The sequence below is a fragment of the Cajanus cajan genome, chromosome 11, assembly GCF_000230855.2.
Source record: "Cajanus cajan strain Asha chromosome 11, NIPB_CcT2T_4, whole genome shotgun sequence".
Lineage (NCBI taxonomy): Eukaryota > Viridiplantae > Streptophyta > Magnoliopsida > Fabales > Fabaceae > Cajanus > Cajanus cajan.
In genome coordinates this window covers 1,920,527-1,938,170 of record NC_138527.1, presented here as the reverse complement: position 1 = coordinate 1,938,170, position 17,644 = coordinate 1,920,527, and the positions used below count along the sequence as shown (strand labels likewise).

At 30.1% G+C, this 17,644-nt stretch overlaps 1 protein-coding gene across 4 annotated transcripts; it reads right to left on the bottom strand.

The window, feature by feature from the left end:
- Window positions 1–373: 373 nt before the first annotated feature.
- LOC145953188 (uncharacterized) lies at window positions 374–8,334 on the bottom strand. 4 transcript variants are annotated; one of them, XM_083066978.1, is made up of 15 exons: window positions 7,584–8,334; window positions 7,397–7,483; window positions 7,124–7,269; window positions 6,218–6,286; window positions 3,622–5,877; window positions 3,208–3,492; window positions 2,914–3,120; window positions 2,576–2,827; window positions 1,816–2,487; window positions 1,478–1,728; window positions 1,219–1,386; window positions 1,036–1,140; window positions 880–949; window positions 686–781; window positions 374–594 (listed from the first exon to the last, which is right to left on the bottom strand). In XM_083066978.1, exons 6-15 carry the CDS (start codon window positions 3,484–3,486, stop codon window positions 538–540), a joined length of 2,157 nt encoding a protein of 718 aa, XP_082923104.1. In that variant the 5' UTR covers window positions 3,487–3,492; window positions 3,622–5,877; window positions 6,218–6,286; window positions 7,124–7,269; window positions 7,397–7,483; window positions 7,584–8,334; the 3' UTR covers window positions 374–537. The 4 variants fall into 4 exon arrangements, with proteins under 4 accessions (XP_082923104.1, XP_082923103.1, XP_082923105.1 ...); XM_083066977.1 differs by lacking the exon at window positions 3,622–5,877; XM_083066979.1 differs by lacking the exons at window positions 1,036–1,140; window positions 3,622–5,877.
- Window positions 8,335–17,644: the final 9,310 nt, after the last annotated feature.

Genomic DNA, 17,644 nt, shown 5'->3' with positions numbered 1-17,644 from the left:
AGGTAGACTTTTAAAATCGGTTATTAACCGATTTTAAAAGTAGACTTTTAAGATCGGTTGATTTATAACCGATTTTAAAAGTAGACTTTTAAGATCGGTTGATTTATAACCGATCTTAAAAGTCAAGACTTTTAAGATCGGTTGTGGTTTTAACCGATCTTAAAAGTCAAGACTTTTAAGATCGGTTATGTAATAACCGATTTTAAAAGTCTACTTTTAAAATCGGTTATGCCATAACCGATTTTAAAAGTAGTGATTTTTTTTTGTATGTTTGATTTGGTTTGGGAGCACCTCAGAACAAAAAACCTGTAGAAAAACCAGACAGTTCAAAATATTTTCTCAATGAAGCACAAATCGCATTCAAATGACAAGATGATAAATGTTAATCATATATATATAATTGAATAGTTTTAAATACATCTAATACATAAATGGACTACATTGCTCAATGAAATGTAAGTTCTAACTAGTTAAAGCAATACTATAAAACATAAGCCCAAACTAATTAAGGTAATGGTCAATAAAAAATGTGGCCCATTACTCCCTAATGATGTTTATGTCTTCTAACGGCAATGGTGATCGATCTATAAATATCTGTTAAGAAAAATTAAAATAATTATTAATAATTCATAAAATATATAGAATGAGAACTTAAAACAAAAACTTTCAAAATTGTAAAACTTACTTCAGTCCACCCAGATACTATTTGTGAATCGACAATAGTATGCATTGTCTTCATTACATAGTATCCGCACTCATAATTTCCTTTTTGTTTATGAGACTACAAAAAGAATATAAAATCAATTTCAATAGAATAGTAATTAAAAAAAATTAATAAATTACTTAAAAAAAATATCGTTGCTAGAATTAAAATCTTACTTTAGGAGAGACCCAACTTATTTTTTTCTTCATCTTTGAACCCTTAAGTATATGATATCCTTCCATGGCCCTAATGATAAAATGACATTATGATTAGTGTAAAGTCAAATGTAATGATAATCAATAAAAGAAATTAGATATTTTTAAACAATTTACCTATCTAATAATTGTCTAAAATCCATAGGAGGAGGTTTATGCAACGAGCAAATGCATACAGCTATGTTGTCCATAGGACAAATAACTAAAAGTTGCCAATGAGCACTGCATTAAGAAATTATGAGTAATAGAAAAAATAGTTTTTATAAAAAATTATATTTAATTATATAAAATTAAACTTACTCAGAAAAATAAGGGGCCAAGTAAACTTTTTTATTTGAGTCGAACATCCAATTTTGAATGTAAGCTTGTATTTCTTCGACTTTGTTTCCACTTTTTTGGATTGACTCAGGCTCCAAAAATCCATATATGTGATCATTTCCCTTATCCATGCTCAATTTATGGATAAATCTACAACGTTAGAAATAATGTTAGAAACAATGTTAGAAACAATGTTAGAAAAAATCAACAAAATATAATTAAAAATAATTTAAATACTTACAACAACCATAACTGCAAAATTGACATGTTTAGCATACAATGACCATTTGTAATCTCTGATATATCACTCTGACTTATATATAGGGGTACTTTACTAGACATGTTAAACACTTCAGGAGGCCAAGGGAGTTGTTTGGGTTGCTCGTTATCTTCCATATCTGCAACTAATCTCCATAGCCTTTTTATTGGAGGAAGATTTCTAGAAGGGGTAACAATGACCGTCCCTTTACCCTTTGGTGAGGTAACAATATCCTACTCCACAAAGTACAAAGCTAATATTATACAATATTATAATAAAATTACACCAACTTAAAATTAAATATTATTTAAATAACATACCTTCGTAGATATCACCTTTACTAACTTATAAGGCCACTGAAGGAAGGTGTTCAAGGCTTGTCCCATTGTCTGAACCTCCACTGTGGGCATAGGAACTCTAGCCTCTGGTTGTCTCACATCCAACACTGAAACCCTAACCATATCATCTCCCATGACTTGATGGTGTACAGTGGACCCTAATATGTGAATCTGCCCTATACCCACAGAATCGAGTGATCCATCCACAAACAACTCACATTTATTAGATGTACCTGGGCCAGTGGCAGTAACAGGGGGATCAATAGAAGCACATGATCCCTTTGTACTCACACGTGCAATAAATGGTTCTACTATTGGAGTACTTTGTTGAAATTGTTGGCTGAGTGATTGCGTATGCTCTTGTAGTTGCCTTTGCATGTCCTCTTGTAGCCGCTTATGAATGTCCTCCTGCATCTGACTAAATTTTTGCTCATAAGTTGCTATAAATTGAGAGACCTTCAGTTCCACTAACTGGTCCATCGTGCCAGATGTCTGTGAAGATGAGCGTGATCCAAAGTAGGTTTGTAAACTATGACCTCCACCAGCAGCCCGAACCCGACCTGGGTGCTCAGGCTTTCCAATTGCAACTGTGAGTATATCCTGGCGTCCATGGGAAACAAAAGATCCCTCTGTGGACTGTTGTTCCAATATATCCTACAATACAAGACACAAAAACAATTTAATAAACATCTATTGATCCATATCTTAATTAGCATCATATGTACAAAACAATTATACTTACTATCTTGTTAGCAATTTCTTTTGCTGCCTCAGTTGTAAACTCGCCCGTTTTTTTTATGCGACCATGCTTCCATAATTCATGACGTGTGGGTGGAGAAGGAGGATCACTAACTGTAGTCTCATCTTGGCTAGCTTGACGCTTCATAGCCTTCTCTTTCATCAACTTTTTCTTAAGCCATGGATAACCCCCACGAGACATCACAACAATGGTGTCATTGTTTGCCTGAATCTCTTGTGCCTTCTTTCTTTTCTCCTACAAAAGTACCATATAATGAGATTAAAGGTAAAAACATAATATTCTGAACAATACAAATAACAATGCATGTAATCCTAACTTACCAAAAACTCTTTAGTCATTCTAGACTCTACAAATGCGTTCCATGTCTCTTGATCTATGGTGGGGTTCTTATAACCAGGAAATTCACCTTTCTTTTTTCCAAAAATGTAATTGTTCGTGAGGCTGGTCTTATATGCCCTCCACCTCTCAGCCACAATAGAGAGGGTTTTCCTTCTCATGTCCTCTGTCCTAGGAATGTCCCAAGTTTCCTACATTTATGATAACAATGAGTTAGTACATGTTATATCCTAATGAAGTTTAATAATGAAAATTGTTGAGTATAAATGAAATTTTACCGTAATATCTGCCCAAATATGGTTCTTGACAACCTCCTCTACATGATCCCAACTAGGCAACAAAATAGAAACCTTGGTTCTAGCAAGAACCCCCATGGTACTCATAAATTGGGTAGCTGAGTCCCCCGTAGGTCTCTTAGTTATCTCATCAATATCAACATGCAATCTCTCCTCATGAAGGCGTTTGGATGTGACATTCTTCATTCTAGTGGGACCTCTGACTTTCTTCTTGGCTGTAGTCTGTGTAGAGTCTAAAGGAGAGTCTTGATGTTCATCCATATTTATCTGTTGACAGAAACAAAATAAATTACAAGTCATTAGTATAAAATTAAATTTATAATAAATAATACTTAAAGTGATAACAAAAATAAAAGTATAAATAGAAGTAACTAACAAAAAAAAAACTATAATAACCTATTTTGGAAGTATGATCAAGTTTGAATGTTCTCCCATATTCCTTCCTGATGATCATCACGAGTGGCATGTACATTATCAACATCATCTTCTTCATTAATAGTTGGCACCCGTTTGCACAAATGAAGGAGGAAAATACATCTCTAATTGACACAATATAAGAACAGCTTCATCTTCTAGTTCATCCAATTTCTGAGGATCAATTACTTTGTTGCAAATGCCATTGAAAAATAAGCAAAGCCTAGTTATGACTTGTCTCACATTTTTAGGTAAAACATCGCGTATAGCGATAGGAAGAAATTGTTGCATCAGTACATGACAATCGTGAGACTTCAAGCCAACTAATTTCAAATCTTTCATTGATACTAGACTTTTTACATTGGAAGAGTAACCGTGCGGCACTTTGACACCATGTAAACACTCACAAAAACTTGTTTTCTCCTTTTTTGACAAAGTGTGACATGCTGGGGGCAAATATGTCCTCTTACCCTTAGATTGTGGATATAATTGTTGTCATATCCCCATGAGTTGCAAATCTAGACGGGAGTTGAGCCCATCTTTTGTCTTGCCCTGAATATTGAGAAGCGTGCCGATTACACTATCACATACATTTTTCTCAACATGCATGACATCAATGCAATGTCTAACATCAAGAACCTTCCAATATGGAAGATCAAATAATATCGACTTCTTCTTCCATATGTTTGTATCTTTTGATTGTTTTTTAGTCTTACCAAGTACCACATTTAAATTTTTCACTCGTTCATAAACTTCGTCACCAGTTAATGCAGTAGGAGCAATGTCATATTCTTGAGATCCATTAAAAGCTTTCTTTAACCTTCGATATGGATGGTTAGGTTTAAGAAACCTTCGATGGCCAAGGTAAACTGTCTTCTTCCAATTATGCAATTGATGATAACAAGTTCCCTCTTCACAAATAGGGCAAGCTTTATGCCCCTTAACACTATACCCGCACAAGTTTCCATATGCTGGGAAGTCATTAATTGTGCAAAACAACATGGCATGCAACTTGAATGATTCACTTGAATACCCATCAAACACATCAATTCCCTCGTCCCACAACATCTTTAAGTCTTCGACCAACGGACTTAAATAAACATCAATGTCATTTCCTGGTTGCCTTGGACCAGAAATCATCATAGATAACATCACATATTTGCGTTTCATGCATAACCATGGAGGTAAGTTGTAAATTATCAACAAAACAGGCCATGAACTATGCTTTGTGCTTAAATTACCAAACGGATTCATTCCATCTGTAGCTAGTCCAAGCCTAACATTTCTTGGCTCCTTACCAAAATTTGGAAACATAGAATTAATTTTTTTCCATTGCAAACAATCTGCTGGATGCCTAAGTTGTCCATCACATTTCCTTTCATCTTCGTGCCATCTCATCAACTTTGCATCATCTGCATTAGCAAACAAACGCTTCAATCTTGGAACAATTGGCAAATACCATAACACCTTTGCCGGAGGACCCTTACTGCTAATCTCATAATCAAAATCACCTTGCTTCTTTTTATATCGTGACAACCCACACCTTGGACATTCATGCAAGCCTTCAAACTCACCATGATATAGCATACAATCATTTGGGCATGCATGTATCTTCTTATACTCTAAACCCATGGGACACAACACTTTTTTTGCCTCGTAGTTACGACTAGGCAATGTGTTACCTTCTGGAAGCATTTCTTTTAGCAACTCTAACAATTCTGTGAAACTTTTATCACTCCACCCATGTCTCGCCTTCAAATTAAACAATCTCAATACCGCTGACAATCTTGTGAATTTTGTGCAATTTGGATATAACGTCTTCTCTGAATCTTTGCATAAAGTTTCATACATATGTGCTCTCTTGAATGATTCTGGACCAACATCACGAATCATCTCCTCAAGCCGATCATCCATATCTACCTCTTGTGTAAAATTTTGAGTTTGAGTTTCAGCTGACATATTTGGAATGTCAATATTTTCACCATGCCATATCCAACGTGTATAATTCTTAAGAAACCCATCACATAGAAGATGTTCCCTTATAACATCAAGTTCTAAACGACTCCCATTACAACAATTAACACAAGGACAAAAAAACTTTCCATTCATATCATCAATACCATTCCGTATTACATATTCAATAAAATATTCAACTCCAGTCTCATATTGCTCACTTATGCGTGGTGCTCGTATCCAACTTCGATCCAATAACCAACTTCGATCCATAAGTTATGTTCTCTATCAAAAAGATAGACCATGGATGTCAATCTCACTATTTTTATACAAGGTGTGACCCTATCCCAAACTGTCCAACAAGACAATTCAAGATTAAATATAAATGATTAAATAAATTTAATCATTTGTATTTAATCTCAAACGAGAAACTAAGGTTCACTATGCATAAACTAAATATATAATAGACAAGAATTATAAAGAAAAAAAGTGCATGCGTTTCAAAGCTTCAAATAATAAATCAAGTATGTTTATTTATAATCTTTTTTTATAAACTAAAAACCTGCCATATATTTTTTTATAATTTTTTATTCTATTTCTATTTTTTTATTTTAGTAAATTTTACCGATCACCGTGACGATCCTCCCGCACTCTAGGTTCTTCAGAATGAGAAGGTCCTGATTGATGTTGCTCCCTGAACAAATACCCATCAAGATATTAAGCACCTCATACATATCGAATGTCATAACAATTAACATTTTCAGTTAACTTTTGATTTTTTTCTACACCTCATACATATTATAGAATCTCAACTCAAGCCAATATTCAGACACCTAAGAGAGATAAGAACTGAGTTATCACTGTGGGTGGAACACAATGCAGTGTTGCAGGATGAACTGGTTCAATTATTAGACTTGATAAATGTTCAGGATATTAAATATGAATTTTAATTTATTTAATTTAGAAAAACTATCTGGTTTTATATAAATCTGTAAGGAACATTAGCAGACCAAATAGAAAAAATAACTTTATTTTATTCCAAAAGATGAATGCATGGTTTACAGTAATGATCCAGCAAAAACCTTTATACATCAATCCCCAGATATCAGCTATAAATCTGTTGGCAACCTTAGCTGTACTAGAAAGAAAAAATAACTTTATTTTAGTTCAAAAGATGAATACAACTGTTCTTAATTGCCCTAAAAATTTAAGATTTGTGACAAAGCATGTCATAGGCTCATAGCAAAATTCACATTCTAAATGTCTAGTCTTGAATGTGAGGGGTGGATGCTAAGATGTCCCACATTAATTAATTAGGAATATAGCCAAAGCACTTCCTCTAACCCAGACCATTTTAATAGATAGCAACTATCCTGTGAAAGTCAAATAGCACTAGAAAGGACACAAAAATCAAAACCAAACAATTTTGAATAGGACTTTTCCAATACGGCATAAGGGATGGAAAATTTCAAAACCAAAGAACATGTTTTATTAAGTGGAACTGAAAAAAAAATGAGAAACAGCAACTTACCAAAGAATTGTATCGTAGTGCTTTCCTGGTGGGTGTCGACTCTGAACAAAATTTTCTTGTTTAAATGAAACTACATTTGACAGATCAATTTGGTCTGAAAAAGAATGCTCCTTTGAAACAGTTTTTCTGAGATTCCAATATGCATCCTGAACTCGAAAAGAGACAAATCCCATTTAAAAGCCAAGTTAAAGCACCAAACTCTAAAACAGAAAAATGAATAACAAATCCTGAACTCTAAAAGAGACATTGTTAAAGAAATAGGGAGAAAAATACCAATCTGTATGGTGATTATCCCATTGTTGCAGCCAATATCAAGATACTCCTTGCCTTCAAACCATTCCTTCCTCAGCACTACGCAATCTGAAACAGAGATAAAATAGAGATAACGGTAAACCTAACAAAACGGCAACAAATGTTCGATCCATGTAACGCAACGAATGAGGGAAAATAAGAACGCAACAATGGCGGTGAAGACTTGCTTCCGCTTTTTACTATTCTGTTTCTACTTCTGGTTACGGCGTCACGGGAGGCAACGACTCGCGACAATGGCGGTGAAGACGAAAGGGAACTCGAATGGAGGCAAATCGTAACTCTGAACGCAAAGCGCGACAATGGCGGTGAAGACGAAAGGGAACTCGAATGGAGGCAAATCGTAACTCTGAACGCAAAGCGCGACAATGGCGGTGAAGACGAAAGGGAACTCGAATGGAGGCAAATCGTAACTCTGAACTCAAAGCGCGACAATGGCGGTGAAGACGAAAGGGAAGAGGCAAATGGTAACCCTGAACGCAAAGCTGAGACAATGAAGAGTGAAGGAGGTGAGGAAGAACGCACATATTTAAAATCGGTTATCACTTACCCGATTTTAAAAGGTCCCTTAGTTACTACTTTTTTAAATCGGTTATTTTAGAACCGATTTTGTATACTATATACAAAATCGGTTCTAAAACAACCGATTTTAAAAGTAGTAACAAAGCCACCTTTTAAAATCGGGTAAATAACAACCGATTTTAAAATACCATTTAAAATCGGTTAAATTTTAACCGATTTTAAAAGTGGTGATTTTAATTACAAAAATGCCACCGGCCCCCTTTTAAAATCGGTTCCCCCTTAACCGATTTTAAAACCCCGATCTTAAAAGCTATTTTTGCACTAGTGGTAAAACTGGACAAAATAGCAGAGAATATCATGATAATAGATCATTATATTTTAAATATTCTCAAATGCTACTCAAGCGCAACCAAAGCTATTATAAGTTCTTTTTATATGCAAAATATTTTGAAAAAGAAACAGCACATGCACAAGGTGTTCCACAAGAAGAGGAAAAAACACGAGGAATAATTTACGTACAACCTCTAAAACAAATAACAGAAATAATAGTACTCAAATATGCATCAAAAAACGGTCAACCCTTCTCTAAAATTTTGCAGCAAGTTACTAACTAACATGCATTTGAGTAACCGGTAATGTGGGGAATTTGACGGTTGGGTGGACACAAATATGGTCAGCATGTGATACCATGCAAACACATGCTTACAGCTCCAAGACATATACGTGTGGCTATGCTACTCCATCTTATAATACCAAGGGTGCATGCTTATGATCTATTCACTCTAAGTGATGATAAAACTTTTGGTTGGGTGGGTTTAAATACGTGCTTACGATGCCAGCACATGCAAGACGTGCAGTTAAGAATTTGGCCTTTTGGCCATAATAAATAATAAAAAATAAAAAATTATTAAAATAAATTATTAATAAAGAATTTGGCCTTTTGCCAACACATACAAATGTCTTTTTATGTTATCTACTTTAAACCTAAATTTTTATGGTTTTACATTTAGTTATGAGAGGTTTTTTAGCAATAAAAACTACATGTATGCTTGTAATATAAATCCATGTTAATTTGTTTTTTCTTCAAATGATTGTGAGTCTTTGATTGTATCTGAACAAAAATTTTACCTGAAATGCAGCAGAAATTTGTTTCAAATTTCTGTTCGCTCTATAGCAAGTTTCACAAATTCCTTATACTTGGTCTTAGAAAAACTTCTTGAAATGACAAGGGAATAAGAGTTAATTATAAAAATTAATAGAAAACTTACCAGAAAAAAAAAAAAAAAAAGAGAGAGAAACATTAGAAGTCACTAAGGGTTAATTATAAAACCAATTGACTAAGGCATGCTTTCGAGATCCATCTAATCAAATGAACTAAGAAGTTCAAGATAGTATACAAAGCGTCTTAAAAGAAACAAATATAGAAAATTAAAAGAAAAATATATTAAAGAAATAGGAAACAGATCAATGTAAATATACAGGAGGAAAAGAATTGATAATATTTCAACTAGTGAAGAAGCTGGTTTCAAGGTAAGTACTTGTGCTCCTTGAGCACATCATTATACTAATGCAAAATAGGATTTTAAACTTGATTTTTTTTTTATATATTTAAATTGGTTGTGAGACCAATTTTATAGGGAGTCACTTTTAAAATCGGTGTATAAACGTTTTAAAAAGTATCAAACAATTTAGAAAGGGGAAGTGGAGTGATGGATGAGTTGGTATTTTAATGATTATTGATCGGTTGTAATACAATCAATTTAGAAGATTACTTTTAAAATTAGGTATTGGTACACTTGATTTTAAAGTTTTTTTCTAAACCGATTGTATTAACTAATTTAGAAAATGACTCTTACATGCTTTTAAAATTAAATGAACATACATTTCAATTTAAAAATAGTTACTAAATCGCTTATTATATAATCAATTTAGAAAGTGTTTATAAAAATTTCATTTTTGCCATTATGTCACATATAAAATCAGTTACCATTTTATCTATTTTATAATTCTTACTAATGTTATCTACATTTTTGCCCTAGTGTTATCATCAATGTTAATTGTTTCTTCTCTTCTCAATGCAGGTTTTCTTTCTTAATGTGTGTTTCTCCCTTTTTTCCATTTTATTTTTTCCCTTTTCTATTTATTTATAATATAAAAGTTGAGCTACGTTCACTACAAGAAATGTTACATGTAGTGACATAAAAAAGTGTCACTATAGGTACAAGATATGTAGGTATATGCCTATTTGACATATAGTTACACACAATTTTAGTGTTGATTTTGAATGAGATTTAATAACATATTTTTGTGTGTCACTATAGTCTATACCCACACTTTTTAATAATATACCAACATATATTGTAGTTATTGTGTGGGTAAAAGTAATTTTTAGTGACATATATAGTGTCACTATAGGGTGTGTGTCACTATATGACAATTTTGTTGTAGTGATTCTAATATGTTGACATATCACATTAAAATGAATCTTATACGCTGTCATGTTAGCGAAAAGGCATGTCTCATTTTGTAATATTTTTCTTATTCTACTATATCTCTATTTATAGAAACTAAAAGTCACAAAACCAAAAAGTCTCACTCTCCACAATGACATGAATCCTGTCATTGTCGTCACCTATCTTTACCTCCTCCTCCCTTCTCTCTCTCTCTCTTTTTTTTTTTTTCATTTGAGTTTCTCACACTCCACAATGATGTCATGTCCTTTCAGTATTGTCGCTTCTCTCCTCCACTGCCTTCACCTCCACTGACATCAATCTCTTTCTCTCAAGCTCGCCTCTCCCAACATTGTTTCTTGCACCAACATCCTCTTCGTTGCCATCTACAATTCCTTACTACATTGAAATCATATTTATAGCAACCAAGATCGTTATCAAAAAGAGGTAATGTTTGACCTTCATTATGAATGAAATTTCAATAAATGTATGAAATTTCATTTTGTTATCTTAAGAATTTCATTCTTTATCACTAATTTGTATTGCAAACCCCATGTAATCAAGGAATAAAGAGATTCATGTTTGTAGATGATATCGTGAGATTGATTCCTATTTTTACATGTTTTGATAACAACACATTTTTTACATTTTCTCTATAATTATTTCTTTCCTTTTCCAATGTCTCTCCATTTGGTGTAGATTAGTTATTTGTTACATTTTTACATTTGTTACAATTTTTATTTAATTTATACATGATAATTAACTATTTTATATCATTACCAAAATTAATATATGAACTTATTTAGTAAATCAAAATTTATATATCTCAAGCAATTAGTTAACTTTTATTTATCAAATTAAGTATAATATTTATTATTTTTAATCATAATTTTTATTGTGTTATTTTTTCAACAACCGAGTTATTAATCAAATTGGGTCTTATAATTGTAAATCAATTATAAATATATGGCTTTGTCTTTCACTACGGTAGTCGTGTGAAACTGTAGCAAATCTTTGGCTGTATATTAAGTCCATGAAAAAGAATTTCTTTTAAAGGGGGCAGTGCTTGAGGTTGGAGAAAATGGATGGATTTAATTAAGGGTGGGTGAGTGATCAAATGAAGGAAGAAGAAAAAAAATATAACACTGAAAAGAGGGATTGAGCGCTATTGCAAGTGGAGCAAGAGACACTAACAAGTAACAAACGCAAAGGAATTTTTTTTTATTTATTAGTATAGAGGTAAACAAGGACGGAGCCAAGGGGGGACCTACGGGTGCCACGGCCCCCCCAACAATTTTAATTTTTTTTTTATATTTTTTTTTATATGCTTTTGATACTTTAATTTTCATTTATTATAAATTATATATTATTTATTCTCGGCCCCCCAGTATTGAAATCCTGGCTCCGTCCCTGAAGTAAAGAGTAACAAATACTTTCATGACTAATGAGCATTGAATAGAGAGATAATGACATGCAAAAGATACATGTATAGGTAGATTTGAATAATTTGCAAACTCGAAGCGATTTAAATTGATTAATGATTTCATATCAAATTTTTTTATTGTTCGAATTAAATCCGACCCAATTCAATAAAAATTTGACATTGTATGAATTGAATAACAAATTTTATATTTTTGAGGCTTATGATTCAACCAAAATTGATCATATACAATAAAAAAAATAAAAATAAAATAATATTAATATTTTTAATAATAATAAATTAGTGTTTTATAGATATGTATTCAAGATAATACTTTCTGTTATTTTTATTTAATAATAAATTTTGTATTCTTATATGGATAAGATAATCATTTGAACTCGACTTAACTTATCCAATTTACACGCAATTCGTGTGCGTAATATCAAACAGGCAAAGCAATTATTTTTTCCTTTTTCATTAAAATAAAACCCATATGTTATACAACTAAAAGATTGTTGTACGTGTAGCACTATAACGATAATGATATAAAGTTGATAGAAATAAAAGAATTGTCAGCATTATTTAATATTTAATATTTTTAATTTATTAAAAATATAATTTTTAAAGGGCGTTAGAGAAGAGGTGTTATTATTGGCTTTTATATATTTAGTAAGTGTCTAGGAAATATTTTCCAACTAATATGATGTAGTTATTGTTGACAAATCTTCAATCCTGTATTGGTATGACTGATATGAGCGAGGTGTGATACCCATTTGAAGACCTCAAGCTTCACTCCAAGGGATAGAGATGGATCTACAATAGTGGAGTTTGCCACCAACAAACCCAATGCGGTCACAACATATTAAGGATGTGTTTGAAAATTAGTTGAGTAACTTGAGTTCAACTCATTTAAGATTAGAAAAAAAGCTACACTCACAAATTTTTACTTTTTTTTATATTGAAACATGTGTTTTTTTTATTGAACGTGATTTCAAACCGATAACCAAACATACTTTAAGACATTAGCTTCTCATTGATGATGTGAAATAAATGAAGAGAGAGAAAAAAGTTAAGAGAAAAAATATGGGTGTAGGAAAAAAAAAAAAAGGAAACTTCAATCACACGCGTGTTAGCCAGATCAAACGACAAGGAATTCTTACAATTACATCACCCATCGAAAAGACTTCAAATAATAAGCTTATGTAAAGATCAGAAACAAGTTCTAAACAAATTGGAGAATGAATTATTTTATTGAAAAATAAACAAGCCTTTAAATAAGCATATAACAGAAGCATAAAAATAGAAAGATAAGGCTAGAGATAATGAAATGAAAATAGATAAACTCTTAAATATCCAAAAATAGAATCCTAAAGATAAGATAACATATCAAACTCAACAAATCCTCCCTTAAACTAATTGCATTCATGCATTTTGTTTAATTCTAGAACTTCACACATTCCAAGCTGCACTCGAAGTTTATGAAAGGAGTCCATCTTTAAAGGTTTGGTCATCACATCAGCTACTTGGTCTTGTGTTCCACAATGAACAAGCTCATCAATTTCATTATTTTTAGTAAGATCCCTAAGGAAGTGAAACCTCAAATCTATGTGTTTACTCCTCCCATGCATAACTGGATTTTTGGACAGTTTTATAGTAGAGCAATTGTCACATTTTATCACTGTGCTTTCTTCTTGATTATAACCCAACTTCTTTAGAACTCTTCTCATCCATACTGCTTGACAGGCACACCCTGTTGCTGCAATAAACTCGACTTCTGTTGCGGATAGAGTAACAATTGGTTGCTTTCGAGATGACCAAGCAACTAAGCCTCCACTCATTATAAACACATTTCTTGAGGTGTTTTTCCTGTCTTCCAAATCTCCAGCATAATCACTATCAGTGTAGGCTCGCAATTCTTCAATTCCACCCTTTTTGTACAGAATATTCCAAAATTCTCAATCCCTTTTAAGTACCTAAGAATCCTTTTAGTCACTTTAGCATGCATTTCTGTTGGCTAAGACATATACCTGCTAATTAAGCTTACCACAAACATCAAATCTAACCGAGTGGTTGTAATATACATCAAGCTGCCCACCATTTGTTTGAATTGAGTTTCATTTAGCTTGATTCCTTATTCATCTCTGCATAATTTGTAACCGGGCATAATAGGCTTGCATACTGGATTACTTTCTTCCATTCCAAAATGCCTAAGAATCTCCAAAGAATATTTCTTTTGGCATATGTAAATTCCATTTGAACACTGCAGTACTTCAATTCCTAACACTACAAGAAAAATGTAAATTTCCGATGGAAAATTTCCGACAGATATGGATCCGTCAGAAATTTCCGACGGATTTATATTTCTGTCAAAAATTTCCGATAGAATTTTCCGTCAGAAATTTTCTGTCAGAAATTTCTGACAGAAATATAAATCCGTCGGAAATTTCTGACAGAAACTTTTCGATGGAAAATTCCGTCGGAAATTTCTGACGGAAAAATAAATTCGTCAGAAATTTCTGCCAGAAAATTTCCGACGGAATATTCCGTCAGAAATTTTCGACAGAATTATTTTTGACGGAATTTTTCGTCGGAAATCTTATTTTTAATTTATATTTTTAATTTCTTTTTTTAATTTCTTATTTTTAATTTATTATTTTTAATTTCTTATATATATTTGTAGTATTAAAAATTTTATATATCTTTTAAAGGTATAAATATATATTATAATTATTTATTACAAGTTTTTTATATCTACGATTAGTATTAAAGATGAAAATAAATTAGGTTATACTATATTTTATTATAATTTACTTGGTTTGAACCTAACTTTCTTTAAAAATATATATTTTAAGTGTGACTTATTTATCTATCATAGATAATTTTTAAATATTTGGGTAGAACTACAATCATATAGACTTATTTTATAATAATTTAACACTATTAAAAATATAAAAATCTATATGTTAAATTTATAAAAATAAAGTTTAATTTATTTATGATATAAATATGTTTTTAATATCTAATATATATTTTTAGATGATAATTTATTTTAAAATATATCTTATAATAACAATTCTAAATGGAATATAAATCTTATGATTTTTCTTATTTTGATTTTTTTAATCAATGTATACAATTTTACTATTTTGATTTTTTTAATCAACGTATACAATAAATAAAAAACACAAAAGAAAAACATGCATGCTACAAATTTTATTTTATCAAAAAATTATTTGTTTTAATATATTACATTATATATGTGAATATTAAGACATAAATATATATATATATATACATATATATATTATAATTAAACTTTTTTTAAAAATTAATTCATTATTAAGAAATTTTTTTTATCACATGAGAATTAATTTCCTTCAAAAATTTGACAGATATCAAATAAATAAACATTTTTTCTGAATCTATATATTTATTTTATTAGAATATAATTTTTAGTTTTTAAAATATATTATTATTTTTAGATAAAAAATTATGTATATGTCAAATAGTAGTGAGGGCAAGTGCCTCACTATTCCAAACGTGCAGCTGTCGCTGTATATATGTATGTGTGTATATATATATATATAATATAAGGGGTTATAATTATACCGGTGTAACTTTTACTAAGTATTATGTCGCTCTATAACTTTATATTAAATGTGAATTTTGTAAATCCAACCGTTAAATTGAAAGTTCATATCACTTTATACGTGTATATCAAATTTTGTTAAAATTGAACAACAACTGGAAGATAATCCAAGTGTTCATATTTTAGTGTATTTTGAAATGAATATATTACATCAATTTTGTTTTATAAAAATGAAGTATCAAATCATCTTGGATTAATATAAAGTTTTGTATATATAATCTATAAGAGATATGAACTTTCAATCTAACAGTTGGATTTACCAAATTCACATTTAATATAAAGTTATTGAGCAGTGTAATACATTGTAAAAGTCGCATTTAATATATATATATATATATGAGGGGGGTTATAATTACAATGGTATAAATTTTACTAAGTGTTACACCGCTCAATAACTTTATATTAAATGTGAATTTTGTAAATTCAACCGTTAAATTGAAGATTTTTTACTCTTAAATCATATATATATATATAGACACACACACACACACACACACACACATATATATATATATAAATTTTACTAAGTGTTACACCGCTCAATAACTTTATATTAAATGTGAATTTTGTAAATTCAACTGTTAAATTGAAATTTTTTTACTCTTAAATCATATATATATATATATAGACACACACACACACACACACACACACACACACACATATATATATATATATATATATATATACATGAGGGGAGCTATAATTACAATGGTATAAATTTTACTAAGTGTTACACCGCTCAATAACTTTATATTAAATGTGAATTTTGTAAATTCAACCGTTAAATTGAAAATCTTTTACTCTTAAATCATATATACAAAATGTTATATTAATCGAAGGTGATTTTTTATAAAATAAAATTAAATCTATCGAAAAATTTATATTTTTGATGAGAAAATTTTTGTAAGAAAAGATATTATTGATAGAATATTTCAGACAAATTTATATTTGTCGAAAATGTAAGAACTGGTTTTAAATTTGATATGAAAATATTATGATATAATTAGATAAGATTTTAAGTTAGTATTTTATTAATGGTTGATAATTAAAAAATAAAACATGGATAAATACATTATTTGAATTTTATATGTTTGATTTAAGATAACTTACAAAATAACTCTTGGTAAAGTTATTCCGCTCAATAACTCATGGTGTGTTGAATTTCATCGATCCAATTAATTGTTAAATTAAAAGTTATTAAATTTTACTAATAATTAATATAAAAAAATTAATTAGTTTTGGAATAAATTATTTGCTAATTAACAATATAATTGAAATATTAATTATTTTAAATTATTTAACTAAAATCTTATTGACAATTTACTATATGATCTTAATATTTTTGTATAACTAATATCTGGTTTTAAATTTGATATGAAAATATTATATATAATTAGATAAGATTTTAAGTTAGTATTTTATTAATAGTTGATAATTAGAAAAAAAAAATAAGGATAAATACATTTTTTAAATTTTATATGTTTGATTTAAGGTAAATAAATATACTAAATTAATTAATAATTTATTTAAAATATTAAAATTTAATTTATAAGTATGTCATAAATAAATATTTATAATTTTATAAATTATATTATCATTATAAATTATAAAATTAAATAATTTAAATTATAATTTTAAATAAAAATAAGTAGATGTTAATTATAAAAGTAAGTACATATAAATAAAGAATAATTAAATATATTATTATTATTATTATTCGTAATATAAAATTATTATATATTATTATTATAGTACAAATATGAGATTGTATATTTGAGGATGACTTAAATGAATTAATTTGTACAAGTTATACTGACAACATACATAGACATTTCGGTAGCTTACTCATCAGAACTTCATAGTTAAGCGTGCTTGACCTGGAGTAGTACTGGGATGGTTGACCTTCTGGGAAGTCTCCTAGAAATTGCACAAGTAAGAATAAAACACGCTAAACAGTGAAATATTGTGATATTGAACCCTTGAGAGGCCAAATATGAGAGTTGTTACATTAATAAATTTATTAAAATTAAAAAAATATTATAATTTCCGACAGATTTTTTCGTCGAAAAATTTGACAGCAATTTCTGATGGATTTTTCCGTCAGAAATTTTGACAGCAATTTTCGTTGGAAATTTCTGACGAAATTTTCCGACAGAATTTTCTATCGG